Source organism: Sphaeramia orbicularis, chromosome 5 (assembly GCF_902148855.1).
Source record: "Sphaeramia orbicularis chromosome 5, fSphaOr1.1, whole genome shotgun sequence".
NCBI lineage: Eukaryota > Metazoa > Chordata > Actinopteri > Kurtiformes > Apogonidae > Sphaeramia > Sphaeramia orbicularis.
In genome coordinates this window covers 34,060,899-34,077,443 of record NC_043961.1, presented here as the reverse complement: position 1 = coordinate 34,077,443, position 16,545 = coordinate 34,060,899, and the positions used below count along the sequence as shown (strand labels likewise).

General features: G+C 35.1%; 2 protein-coding genes across 6 annotated transcripts; both read right to left on the bottom strand.

Moving 5' to 3' along the window:
* Positions 1–1,919: 1,919 nt before the first annotated feature.
* c5h3orf18 (chromosome 5 C3orf18 homolog) lies at positions 1,920–8,793 on the bottom strand. Of its 4 annotated transcripts, XM_030134760.1 has the most exons (6): positions 8,426–8,792; positions 6,170–6,600; positions 5,561–5,586; positions 5,338–5,467; positions 4,407–4,434; positions 2,433–2,520 (listed from the first exon to the last, which is right to left on the bottom strand). In XM_030134760.1, the coding sequence occupies exons 2-5, from the start codon at positions 6,422–6,424 to the stop codon at positions 4,429–4,431; spliced, it is 417 nt and encodes a 138-aa protein (XP_029990620.1). In that variant the 5' UTR covers positions 6,425–6,600; positions 8,426–8,792; the 3' UTR covers positions 2,433–2,520; positions 4,407–4,428. The 4 variants fall into 4 exon arrangements, with proteins under 4 accessions (XP_029990618.1, XP_029990620.1, XP_029990617.1 ...); XM_030134757.1 differs by lacking the exon at positions 4,407–4,434 and having other exon boundaries at positions 2,440–2,520; positions 8,426–8,793; XM_030134759.1 differs by lacking the exon at positions 4,407–4,434 and having other exon boundaries at positions 2,440–2,520; positions 6,170–6,576; positions 8,426–8,793.
* Positions 8,794–9,080: 287 nt separating this feature from the next.
* Positions 9,081–16,449, bottom strand: LOC115419054 (calglandulin-like). 2 transcript variants are annotated; one of them, XM_030133660.1, is made up of 5 exons: positions 16,211–16,449; positions 11,162–11,336; positions 9,755–9,899; positions 9,458–9,558; positions 9,081–9,211 (listed from the first exon to the last, which is right to left on the bottom strand). In XM_030133660.1, the coding sequence occupies exons 2-5, from the start codon at positions 11,283–11,285 to the stop codon at positions 9,168–9,170; spliced, it is 414 nt and encodes a 137-aa protein (XP_029989520.1). In that variant the 5' UTR covers positions 11,286–11,336; positions 16,211–16,449; the 3' UTR covers positions 9,081–9,167. The 2 variants fall into 2 exon arrangements, with proteins under 2 accessions (XP_029989520.1, XP_029989519.1); XM_030133659.1 differs by lacking the exon at positions 16,211–16,449 and adding an exon at positions 11,479–11,989.
* Between the last annotated feature and the right edge of the window lie 96 nt (positions 16,450–16,545).

Genomic DNA, 16,545 nt, shown 5'->3' with positions numbered 1-16,545 from the left:
AAGTCGCTTTTTCATCAGTTTTCTCTGTTTTTGATATAAAAACCCTCAACTTTAAACTGAGCTTTTTATAAACATCTCCATGATCAGTAAATTAAATATAGGAAAATACATGATTTTCACTGGAAAAATGCTAAATACAGAGGATAATACTATAATGAATGGTGATAAATCACTTAAGAAAAATTACACATGGAGAAAAATTAATTTGGTAAGTACCACAAAAGTATCAGTGGGTCTTTATGGGTTAAAAATGAGATAAGGATGCACAGATAAATTGTTGTTGACATTTTTGGACAATGTTTACTGGTTGTGTTTTATTTTTTTAAAGAAATTTACAATCGGTGCATCCCTAAAACCAGATATTCTCACTTACTTGTAGTGATCTTAAACTAAACCCTAAAAATTCTAAACCTGAGATGAAATATATTTGTGGTGCTCACTCATTCCAGATAATCCACAGACTTTACTGGGTTTAAAAATGCTCTTTGTGGCCTAAAATTTGCTGTTAAAATCCAACTTTGCTCACTCAAACCGGCAGCTTCAAATAATTATTGTTAATCACACACTGATATCTATAATTGATGTTTGATTTATCCAAAGTGAGCTTTTAGTTGCTAGTTGAAATGATGTGCATATAACTGGCCAATAATTTGAATATGTTTGTATTTATTTGATCCAATGTGTTGCAAACCCAAACCAGTTCATGTATTTCAGCATTGTTCAGTTGTCACTTTTGCTGCTGGCAGGACTCACTTCACTCACAGACAGGGTTGTTTTCTTGTTCAACTGCATTGACTTTACTTCGTTGCCCTCTGGACTACCTCTGAAAACAAACAAGCCTGGGTCATCTCTGAGGAAATGATTGGTCGGTTGTCGCAGATCCTCTCCATCAGACCTGCGAGTGATCTGGCCCTGACCGATGTAATGCAAAAAGGAAAAAGAAAAGAAGGCTTACATGAAACCTTGAAATACTGTCTAACTAGTACTGTCGTAGTCCACTCATCTCATCTCACTACATTCATGTCACCATAGTGAATGGAAATCGGTCAGCCTGAAGGGTGCCTCTTAATTTAACTACAGCTGAGTCAGTGTTTATTTTACAGGAGCTGTGTCGTGATATTTACTCTCTATATGGGGACAATGTTGCTCTGTGATTTAATTGATAGTGATGTAGTGACATACAGTACTTGATCCATTTTCAACTATTGAAAAGTTGAAGTGTAACTTGAGAAATCATCTTTATGCCTTACTTTTAACATCATTTTCTAGTTATGTAATTGATGTGTCCTCATCCACTTCATTAATACAACTCACAAACCTGTGATATATATTTTGTTATAATTCTTAACCATGTGATTTGTGTTACTCTGCTTCTTTATCGCTTACCAATAAAATATCCCACCTATCAAGTTGTTTTAGTAGATTTCTGTTTTTACACCTCAAATAGGGCTGTATTGATTATTTGGTAGTGTAAGTTTGGTGTGAACAAGAAATGTCAATTTTTTTCTGACTCCAGCTTCTTAAATATTGTCTGATTTCTTTACTCATCTATAAGAGTAGACTGAATTCCTTTGGACTGTGGACCAAACAAGACATTCGAGGACATTGTATTCAACTTTGGGAAACACTGACTGACATTTTTCACCTTTTTTTTTACTTGTTACTTGTTAGTGATGTTTATGTTTGTTTATTTTCTTTGAGTTTTCCAGTTAACAGCTAAGGGGTCGAGTAGTTTCTTAAATAATTTACTGGAAAAGTATTGAACGATTTTCTAGTGTTGCTCCGAAAAGAAAATAAACTGCATTATGAAAACCATGAAGGGATGAGAAAACACCAGAAAGGTATGGCTCCGACACAATGTAATAAAAAGTTATTGATAAATCATGAAAATAATTTAGATAAATTGACATTGACAGTAATTCACGCTCAAAATTTCTTTAAATAGTTTTAATGTATACAGACAGACACAATCCTTCATTGCTCAGTAAAGAAGAAACAAAATGAAAGTGGATTTTTCATTTAAGAATTTTAACACATCCATTATTCAAGCTTGTCAGGAGACGTAAAACCACAAACTCAGTAAAACACAAATGTCTTATTGAACATGTAAATACTGAAGCTCTGATGAACTTCACTGACAAGCTACCAAACATTTGAACAGCAATGACATAACATGAAGAAAAGTGCATCACACTCTGTGTGCCAAAATATAACAGTGCAGGATCAAACGTGATGCTTCCGATTATGTTCCCTTTTTGTACATGCACCCTAGTCTTTGTTCAAAACTGCTGCCGTCTGACACATCGTGTCATAATGTCAGTCACCAAAGCTCTAGGTATTCTCAAAAACAGTCCAGTTTTCTGCCTTTTTCTCTTCCTGAGCGATATCCTCAGAGGCCAGTGGGCTGACAAAGTGAAATCCACTAATGGAAGAGAACAGTTAGGCGTTGAGAGCTTTGGCTACATCTGTGAAGACCAGACGACTGGGCCTCTGCGTGGTCCCCTGGGATGTTGTGAGAGTCTGCAGAGGAGACGGACAGATCGGAGGCAAAACTGTTAGCAACTAAAATCCCATGGTGACTCCAGTATTGGAACATAATGAGTTTAATAATGTTTGTGTCTTCAGTTTCAGGACCATTAAAACAACTATATTGTGCTAAATGTTTAATAGTTCTGTGTAAGTAGCAGAGGTCACATGTATATAACCACTGAGAAAATTGGCAGTAGGGTATGTAGTTGAAATAACAAAATGATGGACAGATATCATTCTGCATTTGTAAAGTCATTTTAATTTAAAGAAGTGATATTTGGCTTTTTTAAATGGAATTATGCATTTTAAACATTTCCCTGAGGTCTACATAAATTGTAAATGCTATGCTTGGGTCTGAATTCTTCATTAATTCAACTCCACAGGTCCATCTTCAACTCTATTTCTGAGTAATGACACCAGAAAGGTCGTTTTGAGCGCTGGCCCTTTAAATGCAAATGAGTCACTTCACACCCCACCTCCTCCAGGGTGCTGACTGTGCTGCTCTGTCTCGTTCAGCCACTTGAGTTTGTTAACACAACAAACAACTGAACATTTTAGGTAACTGGCTCGAAGTCTGGACATATTATCAGTTTTTACTACAACCACGGCTGCTGATAAACAATTATGGCATACTTGGAGAAATGTTCATCTGAAGTCTAGACCTTATATATGCAAATGTCATGATGTAACGAGTTATAAAACAAAACAAATTAAGCAGGAATTTAAATGGGTTGTAGAAATTCACTAAATTTTTGCCAAAATGAATATAAATATAGCTTTGCAGCACCTGGAGGGTATATATCTATATATATAAAGGGTGGGGAAGCAAAATTTACAATGAAGATTTAGTTGTTTCTTCTCAGCAGGCACTACTTCAATTGTTTTGAAACCAAACATATATTGATGTCATAATCATACCTAACACTATTATCCATTCCTTTTCAGAAACTTTTGCCCATATGAGTAATCAGGAAAGCAAACGTCAAAGAGTGTGTGATTTGCTGAATGCACTCATCACACCAAAGGAGATTTCAGAAATAGTTGGAGTGTCCATAAAGACTGTTTATAATGTAAAGAAGAGAATGACTATGAGCAGAACTATTACGAGAAAGTCTGGAAGATACTATTAAAGAAGAATGGGAGAAGTTGTCACCCGAATATTTGAGGAACACTTGCACAAGTTTCAGGAAGCATGTGAAGGCAGTTATTGAGAAAGAAGGAGGACACATAGAATAAAAACATTTTCTATTATGTAAATTTTCTTGTGGCAAATAAATTCTCATGACTTTTAATAAACTAATTGGTCATACACTGTCTTTCAATCCCTGCCTCAAAATATTGTAGATTTTGCTTCCCCGCCCTGTGTGTGTGTGTGTGTGTGTGTATATATATATATATATATATATATATATATATATATATATATATATATATATATATATATATATATATATATGTATATATATATATATATATATATATTAAGAAAACAAAATATAATATAAAATAAAACAAAAACTCATTGTAAGATCCTCTAAATGGGGTGCTGTGTGCTATACCTTATACTATTTCATATTATTTTGTGTTTACACAAAAACTTGCATTTTGCACACGTTTTGTCTTCAGGTATGGTTTAGACATGTGGCCCCTGGAATATAATGTGAAAGTATTAAGTTGAAGGATGACAAAGGAAAGGATATGAAAGGTGATCAAGTTAATAACTTGGAAAAAGCTAAGTTTATGCCTTAAAACACATGAATCTGTTTAAAACATCAAACCTTGAGACAGTGAAGTAATAAGAGAGTGAAAGAATGAATGTTCATGTTAGAAAAGGGGTTTAGAGGAACAGTTCCAAAGACACACAGGTGATACTTTACCATGTTTGCCATTATGCCATTGTCAAAACTTTAAAAACAAAAAAATGGAAGAAAATAAATGTAAATTATGGCAGAAAAAAAATGCAATTTTAACACAGATAAACAATAGATTGAAAAGAAATTCAATACAAATAATGTAACATGAAAAAAGATGTCTTCAAGTATCATCCGCATTTCAGGTCTGTGTAAATGCAGTCAACTAAAAGTAGAAAAAAGTCAAAAAAAAAAAAAAAAGGAACAGAATTAATGTATTACATTTACAAGTGAAAATAGAGAAAATGTGTATACACATACCCATACATACATGGATCCACACTCATACATACGTGGAAATCTATTTATATATATAAATACACTGTTGCAAACACAGTTGGAATAATTTTATTTTCAGACACATTCCTCTTTCTATTCCTGTTTATACACATCATTAATCACCTATGACTAGGTGCAGTGATTACATACTAAGTCCCAGTTACACTTTATCTATCAAGAATAAATCCCATTGTTAGAATCATTTTATCAGAAGAGGTAAAAATAGTTTGTTCCAATTTTATGGGCAACAATATATATATATATATATATATATAATCTATCATATCATACACAGAACCATACAAACTGTATGTGCATCAGATTTCTTTTGTATATCATGTGTCCAAAAAGGAGTGGGAAGAAGTACAATTTATTTACTCCCCCCTCCCCATTCCATAGTCATATGTTCCTTATGTCTGATTCCCATCAATATATGTGACAATGTGATGTTATACTTCAACAAAAAATGTTTTTTTACTGGGAGTTGGAAATACACAACTAAACGCCACACAAATATGAACACAATATAATCATTTGAACTTTTGTTTTCAGTCTTTGTTGATATGACTGCTTTATGTGAAAGAAATAGAATGAAAGCATAATTTATTTTGGGGCCCACCTTGGCATTGGGGCCCGAGAGGCTGCCTTCCCGGCCGTGGTCCAGTAGCTCCTGTTCCAGCAGGTCATCTTGTTCCTCTGCTGGGTCAAAGTTGTACATGGGCATGAGCTGGTGCCTCAGCTTCTCCAACCTGTAGGGACAATCCATCAGCAGTTTAAATAAAATACTGTATGAAAATTTACCCATGGTTGTGAGAATGACAGATAAAACCCTTAAAACTCACCGCTTTCTTTTCCGGATGTACAGCATCTAGAAAGGCAAAGAAAAGGTACCCTGTTAATACAACTAATATCACCAAGAAATGTGATTTAAGTCAGTAAACCTCATTTCTAAAGCTATATATGTATCATGTCTACACCAACAGACAACTTATCAGATATGGCCAATGATCAGATCTGATAATGAGCATTTATATGAGTCATGTCCGTCTGTCATACAGTAAACTAATCTAAAAATGTTCTTTGGTGTCTAATGACTATGTTCTCTCAAGCATCTAGTTTATTACATGTCACAAATACTACTCTATCAACACTCTGAAAAAAGAGCATTGATATATTAAATGTACTTATTACTGTATTTATAGTCCTCCATCCCAATACATATTAATATAGTACATTCTTTATCTTATTTCAGTTACTTTACATGTCCTGGAGGTTTGTCGGTTTTCGTCCAAATGTATAGTATATCAGCTCCTTGATCACTAAGAACTGGTATATGACAAAACATAGAGGTTGATCCATAATTTATGCAACTTTATAAAAGTTTTATATTAAACGAATATGACTTCAACTAAATTCATTGTTTTAGAGACAATATTAAAATGACTCCTTACAATGGCCACTGCTAAGCCAATGACAGTGATGATCCCAAAGGGTACGAGCACCATTCCCATTCCTGAGCCCTCGATCACTGCTTCAGGAAACGTGGTGGCGTTGAAGCTGGTTTCATTAGTTGTTATAGTAACAGTCATTAACGTCGTCCTGGAGGTGATATTTTCTCTGGCAGTTGTTGAGAGGAAGGGGATGGAAGTGGTCGTGGCAGTTGTGGAGAGAAGACTTGTAGTTGCTTTAGCTGCAGTTACAGCCATGGTCAGGTGTAACTGTTCCAACCGGAGGATCTGTTCTGAATCTGAGTGGACGTCGTCGTGTGGCTCAGTCTCTATTGTATCTCATGGTCGACGTAGACACCTTCCCTCTGGTCTGGGGTCTCCTGGAGCAGTGACGGTGCCTTTGCCATGACCTAAAATAAAAATGGAAAACCAAACTAAAACCAAAAAAAAAAGAACAATTGAAGATGAGAAGCAGAGAAGATGGATTTTAGCAGAAGATGCACTGTAGGAAGGATGAAGAACATGTATTTAGTATCACTTTTCATCATCCAAATCTGCAGAAAAAATACTAAAAAGTTTACATTTTGCTTTGGCTGAATGATAAAGGCAATAATTACCACGGTAAATGTCAAATCATTTCAAGTTTAAAGGATGATTTTTTTGGGTTCTGAATACAAGAATTTAAACTATTCTTCACGTAGAACATTTTAGAAATCTGATTATAAAACAACACCAAGCAATTATAATGATAAAACATCTAAATATGCTTTGAAATACATGAAGTAGAGTAAACAGACATTTAACATTTTGTTTTTACACTTGTGAAAAAAATCTAAATGACAATAATTATCACAATATAAAACTTTACAGCAGTAAATATTATAATTTTATCGGCCAACCCTAACATATGATGTCCATTAATGTCACACTGAAAATTGCAAAATAATGTGACTTGATTTGATTTGATTTATTTTGAACATGCAAAGAAACAAAATTAAACAAAGTAAAGCAAATTAAGACAAAAACAAAATAACATTTAAATGGACAGAATCTTTCTTCAAGCACATACAAGTCTGAATATTGCATGGTCGAAAAGGAGTAGGAAGAAGTATAAACTTGTGATGACACTGTGTTGAAGGACACACGCTTCCACACTTAACAATGTGAATTGTTTTTGCATCTAGTCTGCATTTGTTGCCTCAGATGTTGTGTGTAAGGTACCGGTTTTGCTCTGTTTCTCAGGTCAATAATGAACGTTAACACTAGGAAATTGGAATGTAAAGGAGCCAGCGCTTGAGTAAATGCAATGTAAAACAATTACTATTTGTTTCAGGAGAAAATTGATCATAGGAAGAAAAAAATGCCTTAATTCCTAAAAGAAATGCTAAGACAATTCAATATTAATTATATGTATAATTTGGTGAAGTCATTGCAAAAATAAAGAGCAAAATAAAATATTTTACAGTTGATACACCCCTTCCTCAGTTGTATTCAAGCCATGGCTGTGGTAGGTGTTTTTGGCAGGATGTGGGTAGCAAAGGCTCAGGAGGAAAATGGCATAAGAAACTTGATAAAAGACTGAGGAAAACTAACCACCAGTCAAACTGTAACATGCACTGTGAGGAAATGTGCTGGCAGCGTGTACAAACTTCAACATCAAACTTACACCCACACACACAAACACACACGTACACACACACACACACACACACACAGACTCCATAAATAGCCACTGCATCCAAGACTTGGTTTACGCACCAGACACCCACACACATACTGTGCACATCCAGTCAAAGTGGGGAGCAATTCATCCTCAAGATTTATGTATGAGGAATTTAAAACATAATAATGTAAGATTTACTCCTGATTTCTTTTTCCTTCCATTTGAAAGCAGGGTATTTGGGTGAAACAGGAAGGCGGTAGACATATGATCCATCCCTCTCTACTTAGTGTATGCTGTCTGCTTGTGCTCTTAATGAGGAACATGTGCAGCTAAAGCAAACAACCAATGAAAACCAAAGCCTGGATTCAGTCATTGTTGCTGTCCCGGTTATGATCACTGCACAAAAGTAGAGCATGCATCATTTTACATGGCCATCTTTGTCTGAATCATGGTTAAATTACCTTGTGTTTACTAATACATAACATGTTATTTTTAGTCAAGATGCTCTGTCCTGTGCAGACAGCAGATCCACTAATCCTGCCAACGTGACCATGTCCTGCACCATGTGTCCACTTAAATTAGAGATGCATACGTACCTTAACACATAACATGTATGAGTTCAGAGGTGAGCTGTGGCAGGCTGGGGCAGTAACTAGAAGAGGGAAAATTTCATTGGAGGCAACATTTCCTTCTCTGTCTGCCCCTCCTCCTCCAGTTCTCCCCTTAGCAATGCAGGTATTGCACAGGCTGTTTACATTGAAGAAACAGCCCTTTTTCTCTGAAGATGGACTCCACACACACAGCGTAACCCTATCCCAGCAGACTCCAACAGATCCCCTTCCCGTTTTCCGATGGCCTCCAAGGATCTACTCCCCCCGTCTACCCCTTTCTTGTATTTCACACAACAGAGGCTGCTCCAGGGATGCTGCAAACAGAGATCAGTGCGGCACACTCCCTCCCCCTTTACCCTGCAATTGGTCCAAAGGCTTCAAGATGACAGATATGGTTGGCTCTCTCAGCTGTCTGTTTGGCTTTGCAGGGATGAGAATGGGATTTAATGGCTCTGCACACCAGATGCTGTCAGGCCCATGTGAATGACTGCATCCGGGTAGTAGGTCTGAAGAAATTAACCCTACAATGCCTTGTCTCTTATTCTCAGTGACCTGAATTCACTCTGACACACACGTCCAAACAGAAAAAAAACTCACTGCAAAACCACTCTGACAGGGTTTCATACTTTAATATGAAGATTATGTAATGATTGCACATACGTTCAAAGCTAAAAAGAAAAAGTCTCCTTGTTTTTTATTATTTGTATGTGCAGACAGAATAGGCTCTTCAGCTCATTTTGAACAAGTCTCCAGTCATCATGGCTACAAATTCTGAGAGAGAGAAGAAACCAGCAGTAAATAGTATCCAATCATATCACATCATATCATATCATATCATGTTGTCATCCAATTTATGCCAATAAAGCGTGTAAAGATGACAGAAATGCACCACTACAGTTAACAGGATAAAATCTAAATTCAAGCTTACTGGTTCCCTCAGTTTACTATGAAATCAATTAATGTAACTTCTATAAACAAATAACAAATACATAATATTTAATATAATTATGTTATTACCTTCATAATCAATGGTTCCATCTCCATCTTTGTCTGCCTCTTTCATCATCTGCTCTGCCTCGATCTCATTTAGTGGTTCCCCTGCATTCATCAGTACATATCTAGAAAAAAATAGGAAAGTAAAAAAAAAAAAAAATCATGACAAACTACTGCAACTAAACACTAAGTGAGCACAAGCTATTTTTATTTATAAAGTATTTTTATTTACTGTATTCACCAATAAAAGCTTAATGCTTCATATGATACAGTATCTAAGAAGGAGAGGTTGTGTCTTCACGGTACAGATATTTTTCTTACTTGAGTGTGTTCCAGTCAATATATCCTTTGGCCTCTTTGTCAAACACCTTAAATGCAGCTCTGAGTTCAGCATCCTGGTTCTTGGTTCTTTCATGGTACAACGCCATGAGACCAAGGAAGCTGTCACAGTTAAAGATCCCTTTACCTGAAAAAAAAAAGAAAAAGAAAAAAAAAAAGAATTGAATTGAATTAAAACACTGGTAGTAGTTTGTTGGACATATACCTGTTATTATACTGTATTAAATGATACTAAAACCAGGAAACTACTTGGTTCAAAACCACAAACCTTAAACCAATCAAATTGTTTGTTGGTGTTGCAAAGTATAATAAACAGTGCTCAGTAAGAATGATGTACTTGATGACATCTTGCTTGTTTTTATCATTTTTATCAAAATAAAATCCAGGATAAATAAAAAAAATATTGTGTTTTAAACTGTCTATATTTGAACCAGTACTGAATCTAATAAAATGTTGTTTTTTGCATAGGAAAATAAATTTAAAAAACAAAAAGAAAAAATTAGTTTCAGAGGAACAGCAATAAAACATGAGCAGACAATGCTGAAAACAAACACTTGGAAACTTTATCTAGTCAGAGAAACCTGAAACTGTTTGTAGCACACATTAAATCAACCACAATGTACAAGTTACCCTCAGAGAAACACTGCCACCTAGTGATAAATATATGCACCTACAGTAAGCATGACCTTAATACATAACCTAATACTAATATTCAGTAATGTTCTTTAATGCAGCTTGGAGGATGTAATTCCCTTAACTCAGATATGTAAACATCCATTTCCCAACTCCAGAAGGTCAGCTTATGTTTGACATAAAGATTATTTAATCAAAAAGTCAAACTTCAGTTTCTTAGTTTTATTCTTATATGAATAGACAGATAAAGTGTCTACTTCTACCCTCACTATTAAATGAAGCTCAGAAAACAAGGGAAAGCAAAGGTCAAATGCAACATTCATATATAAGTCATTAATCGTTAAGTTAATAAAGAGCAGCTTCTTTCCCATAGAAGTCACTTTACTGAACTGCTAACACTCTCCCTCTGTTGTCCACAATGGCAAAAAATTGCATTATATGAATACGATAATACTATAAATAGAGTTTATGGGTATATGTAGTTTTTTTCCCTTATTTTACTTTTCTTACATTTTATATTTATTATTTACTAGAGCAACAGCAACTGTCAACAAAGGATTCCTTATATGTTTTTAGACACTTAGTGAATAAAGCTGCTTCTGATTCTCAACGACTATAAAGTAGTCAAATTCACCACAGCTAAAGAAAAATTGTAAATAAATGAACAGCTGTCTGACAATGGGTGTCAATAAAAAACATATTAATATAATTATTTCCAGAATGTGATGTTCACAGCTCTTGCAGGTTTATATTCACCGTCTTTGTCCACATCTTTGGCCATTTGGCTGAGCTCTCTCTTCGTAGGATTGATTCCCATTAAACTCATCAGTCTCTCCAGCTCCTGCGTCTTCACGTCTCCATTTCCTTCTTCATCAAACATCTCAAAAACTCCTTTGTACTCTGTAATCTGCTCTGGTGTTAACTTGCTGACCTGGAAGAAATTCACAGCATCTGATATTAACAGGATCTATGAAGAACAAAAAATAGCCTTAAATACATTTAGGGCCATTACAGAAGATATTAATAATAACACAGAATTAATAACATTAGTTCCTTGCTGAAATTCTGCTCACCATTTTTCCTGAGCACTAATGCTATTGATGACAAGAACAGTAAGAACGGAAAGTCACAGACTGAGAAGATGTGTTATACTCATCACTTTTACATTCCCTCCCCCCAGAGTTGAAGAGGCCTCGATCCAAAACCTTTTATAGCATTTCAGGGACGGACCAACTAATCACCCATGAGGAATACATCTGAGCAACAAAGTGGTATGTATGGTTATTTTGGAGTACTACTGGTGTTATAAACGTATTGATTTAAACTTAAAGGTGTCACTATAATCCAATCAACTGACATAGAAAATCTTGAATAGAGGAAAACAAAATTTGTAAACAGTTTGTGTGACCTCAGTATCACATGTTCCACTGGTGGGAGCTGCAATTTGTTTGCTATCAGCCATTAGCAGGTGTTTGTGCATCCCCAAGTGACCATTATGAAGGCAGACAACCTAATAAGGAGCCACAAGTTATTTTCAACACTGCAATGGGAACATTAAGAATTCCACATATGTTAGCCTTACGAAAGAGTTGCTGTATAGATGTCTGGGCTTCATATGTCTCTAAAGAGCTGCAGCATTTTACTGAATGGAGATACACGTTATGTGAAGAAGATGTTAGGACTTAACAGGACTTCAACCTTTTGTTCTGTCTGTTTAACCCATAAAAACCCAAACATCCACTGGGGACCAAAACTATCTACTGATATAAAAAGTTTAATACCTGCTGATCCATTAATTGGTGGAAAATGCAGTTATTCATCTTTTCATGGTCATCAGATATGACCCATTTGGATGTTCAGAGGCTCCGTAGTTACCATGGAAACACAGTCATCTTCTACAGCAGGGGTGTCAAAGTCATTTTCGTTCAGGGGCCATATTTAGCCCAATTTGATCTCAAGCGGGCCAGACCAGTAAAATAATGACTTAATAACCTATAAATAAGGACAAATCCAAGTTCTTCATTTTGTTTTAGTACATAAAACCCCCCAATTAAATGATGAAAATATTTACATTTTACAAAAAAAGATGTGAATAACCTGAAAAAACAGAAATTTCATTTGAAAAATTAGTGCAATTTTAACAATATTATGCCTGGACTTATTATTTATATATGTACATTACACACAGTGTTCCATAAACATTTGGTAACAGACATAATATTGTTAAAAGTTTGGAGTTTGGAACTAAAATTTGAACAATTTCTACAATATTCCATCTCTTATTATTAACACAACTGCAGATCACAGTGGATCCATAAATGCACAAAACATTTAGTAACAGACAGAATATTGTTAAAATTGCACATTTCAGGTTGTTCATCTTTGTTTTTATTTATATATTTATTTGCATTTTATTGTGAAAGAATAGTTTCATAAATGTGAATATTTTCACAGTGTAATGTTATTTTTTTCACTGAAATTTTTTCCACATAATTTTTCACAAAGAAAATTTGTAGTTATCAGTATTTATGGGTTATTGTGTTGTTATTTTTACTGTAGATCACATTGGTTTGTATGTGGAACCTGAACCAAAATGATTTGGACAACCTCGACTGTTCAGGTTCATTTTTGCACTTTCATCCTGCGGAATCGAACCTTTGGCGGACCAGATTTGGCCCCCGGGCCGCATGTTTGACACCTGTGTTCTACAGTATTGATTCACCAGTAAAACCCATGGAGTTGGATCAGTGACAACGGATGGACACACTGGGTTTATAATCAGATATTGATAGATTTGACTGAACAAGTCACTTTTCCTACAGTTTTCTCTCTCTTTGATATAATAACCCTCAACTTTAATCTGAGCTTTTTTGAACATCTACACAATCAGTGAATTAAGTACAGGAAAATACCTGATTTATACTGATAAAATGTAAAATACAGAAGATAATATTATAATAAATAGTGATAAATCACTTAAGAAAGATTAGATATACAGATAATTTAATTTAGGAAATGACACAAGAGTAGCACTGGGCCTTTATGGGTTGATGATAGAGACAGACATAGTTTACAATATTACGCACATCATGTAAACAAATGTGGCTAAATATTTTTGTTCCTGAAGTTACATCAAAAACAAATTTCATCGGAAAATTCATTTGTGAAAATCTAGAAATGTGACCAAAGTCTTAAATTAGAGACCTACTCTGGGACTCTTTGTATTTACCAATATTAATTTCTATTAAACCAGTCTTGTGAATAGATCAAGTCTTTCAAAGCCTTATGTCACTATCAAGGACCAGGCGGCTAGTTTAGTGATGCTAGTAGTAGCACTAAATAGTACTGAATGTAGAGGATGAAAAGAAGCAACCAAGAAAGACTCATCATTGAAGGAATTTATAAAAAAAAAAAAAAAAGATGTTCTGGGAGGGTATAAGATGTTTATTCACCACAGTGATGTTTTGGGCATCGGCCCTGCATTAGACATAAAACAGGTCATGATACAGCTGCTTACATAGAACATTAGTTGCAGTATCACATGAAAGGCAATGCGTATTATCTGATGTTTACTGTGACTTCTAAATAGAGTGATCAATTTTCTTTAAATTCTTACAAATTCATACAAAAACAATTATCAAATTTCTTTAAATTCATGCAAATACATACAATGATGAAGTTGAAACTTGATCATTGTATTTATATGAATTAGCATGAATGTAAAGAAATTTGATGATTGTATGTATTTGCATGAATTCAAAGAAATTTGATCATTGTATTTATATAAATTTGTATGAATTTGAAGAAACCTGATCACCCACATGTATTTAAAAGTTACCGTAAACATCAGATAATAGGCATTGCCTGTCACGTGATACTGCAATTAATGTTCTATATACGCAGCTGTGTCATGACTTGTCTCGTGTCTGATGAAGGGACGATGCCTGAAAGTCACTGTGGTGAATAAACATCTTCTTGGGAGCTCACAGGTTGTACAGATCTTTTCTCATTTTTTATTAAGTTTTTTGGGGATCCTCCTCACCTTTTAGCCCCTGAATGTGCGTGCCATCACCTCTTTTCAGGTATAAGATGCAAACTGAGACAACAGAGGATCAGCCACCTAAAAGTAGGCCTCACACAGGTCAAGTCTTCTTTTAGTGATTTATGAAATGTCTTAAAGCAACTCTGTGCAAACAGAGACAAAAACTTTTGTCTAAGTGACGAATCACACATTTCTTTTGAAAGGTGACTGGTTGATCATCACAAAAAAAGCCCTTCTGTGATCATTTGCAGTGAATGAACTATGAAACCAATGAGAATTTTGTATTTGCTCTAAATAAAGAATTCTACTACTTTCCATAGCTATTATGATTTGCAAACATGTTTAGTTTACAAGTTGTTTGATTTTGTTTTGAGGAATTGACAAGTTTTATTTCAGGTTTTTTTTTTTTTTTTTAGTGTTAGTTCGAGTTTTTCAGTTATTACAAGAGAAGCCTTGTTTAATGAAGCTGAATTGGGATGGATAAAAAAAAATAATGGCATCAATGAGGTACAAAATCATTTTTAGTAAAGAGGCCCTTATTGTGCAAAACCATGAATGATTGACATTTCGGGAAAACAGAGATGACTTAATGATTCTATATATTAAAGTTAATTTTTTTTAGTTCATGCTGCAATGTACCACATTTGTATTTATTTTTCATATTTTGGAAAACTACCATTCATTTTAACTTATTTTTGCAGTTTTCCTTTTCTCCTCTGTTTAGAAAACTCTCAAGCCTCTTAAAAGCCCTTCTCTCTCCTAGCAGTTTTGCACCTTACACAATCTTTTAAGGATGGACATAGATTTTTTTTTTTTTATCTTTACTAGAAATGAGAATTAAATTTAAGGGGAAATTCTTAGACCACACCCATAATACTGAGAATCTTCTTAGAATTTCCTTTCCTTTTGCAACTCTGTACACTATGAATACAGCCTCAGGTGTAATTGAGAAACGAGCCCTGCACCCTGCCTATCCCTTCTTGTGGATCAATCCAAACTTAACACAGGTCTATGAATTCCTTTTAACATCATTCAGTGGTAAGCATTTATTATCTTTTATTATCTGTGATTAACCAATTCTCAACATATACATGTATGTCATACAGAATATCAAAATAAATAGCTAAGGTTAGTGAGTCAGTCTATTTCTACAATACTTCAGCTTTTAATTAGTTTACCTGTCTGTGAGTGATAAGAGTGATGTTCTCCTTGTTGTCATAAGTGCTTGCTTTTGTAAACACGTTTCACACTCCACAAAATTTGGTGAGTGGATAAAGCTTCACTTACTGGTTTGAGCCTATAGATCATGATTGGAAACTACTTCAAGGATACCTGTATAGACAACTTTGACACAGAATGTCATTTTGCACATTGGCTTTGGAGATGTAAACAGCTGGATTATGTAGTGATCCAGCAGCTTGAAGACTGAACCAGGTCTATAAACTAATGTAGTCTATGTATGACTGAAAAACAACTGGCTATTTGTGCCAGAAATCCCCTTTTAATTCCTATTTGTTTGTTTCCTTGAAATACTCTATAAACACTTTTCCTAACCAGTAGAACACACAGCTTTGTAATTAGCTATGCCATGGCAATTTGTTATTGTTTTCGAGCTGTAGAGAACACTGCTGTAATCATAGAAGCACTTCCTACTTGTGAACCCACACTGGGCCTGACTTCCTCAGCTGACTCAGCCTGTCAGTCACAGCAGCCTGTAATGAAAAGCAAACCAACACCATTCGATATTTTCTAATAAAACGCACATTTAATCCTAAATATTGCTGAGAGTGACTTTAACACTAAAAATCCAGCTGTGGATAAGACACCAATCGAAGGTTGTCTTCCCATCGTTGCTGCAGCGTGGGGTTTCCCAGCGCTGACTGCAGGGTTACCGCGCCCATCTCGTCGTTCGATGGCCGGACCAGAGTCTTACTACGGAAAGGGCAGATGTTAAACTTGGCAAAAGGGAGATAGTAGGCTATCTTGTTGAATGAGGTATAGTGACTTTAAAGATTAGCCTTTTAGTCTGCCAGGGCAGTGTCTTTAGTACGAAGCTAGTGGGTGTGATTTCCCCCCGCCCCTCTCCACTTGGTTGACT

What these genes read in the sequence shown, in the direction of transcription:
- c5h3orf18 (XM_030134757.1), bottom strand. Translation starts at nt 6,424, where the DNA reads ATGGCTGTAACTGCAGCTAAAGCAACTACAAGTCTTCTCTCCACAACT. An exon ending in TACATCCGGAAAAGAAAGCG is followed by an intron (nt 5,468 to 5,560) that starts GTGAGTTTTAAG and finishes TTGTCCCTACAG; the next exon opens with GTTGGAGAAGCTGAGGCACC. An exon ending in TCTCGGGCCCCAATGCCAAG is followed by an intron (nt 2,521 to 5,337) that starts GTGGGCCCCAAA and finishes TCTCCTCTGCAG; the next exon opens with ACTCTCACAACATCCCAGGG.
- LOC115419054 (XM_030133659.1), bottom strand. An exon ending in CAAAGATGTGGACAAAGACG is followed by an intron (nt 9,900 to 11,161) that starts GTGAATATAAAC and finishes TTTTTTTTTCAG; the next exon opens with GTAAAGGGATCTTTAACTGT. An exon ending in TGGAACCATTGATTATGAAG is followed by an intron (nt 9,212 to 9,457) that starts GTAATAACATAA and finishes TCTCTCTCTCAG; the next exon opens with AATTTGTAGCCATGATGACT.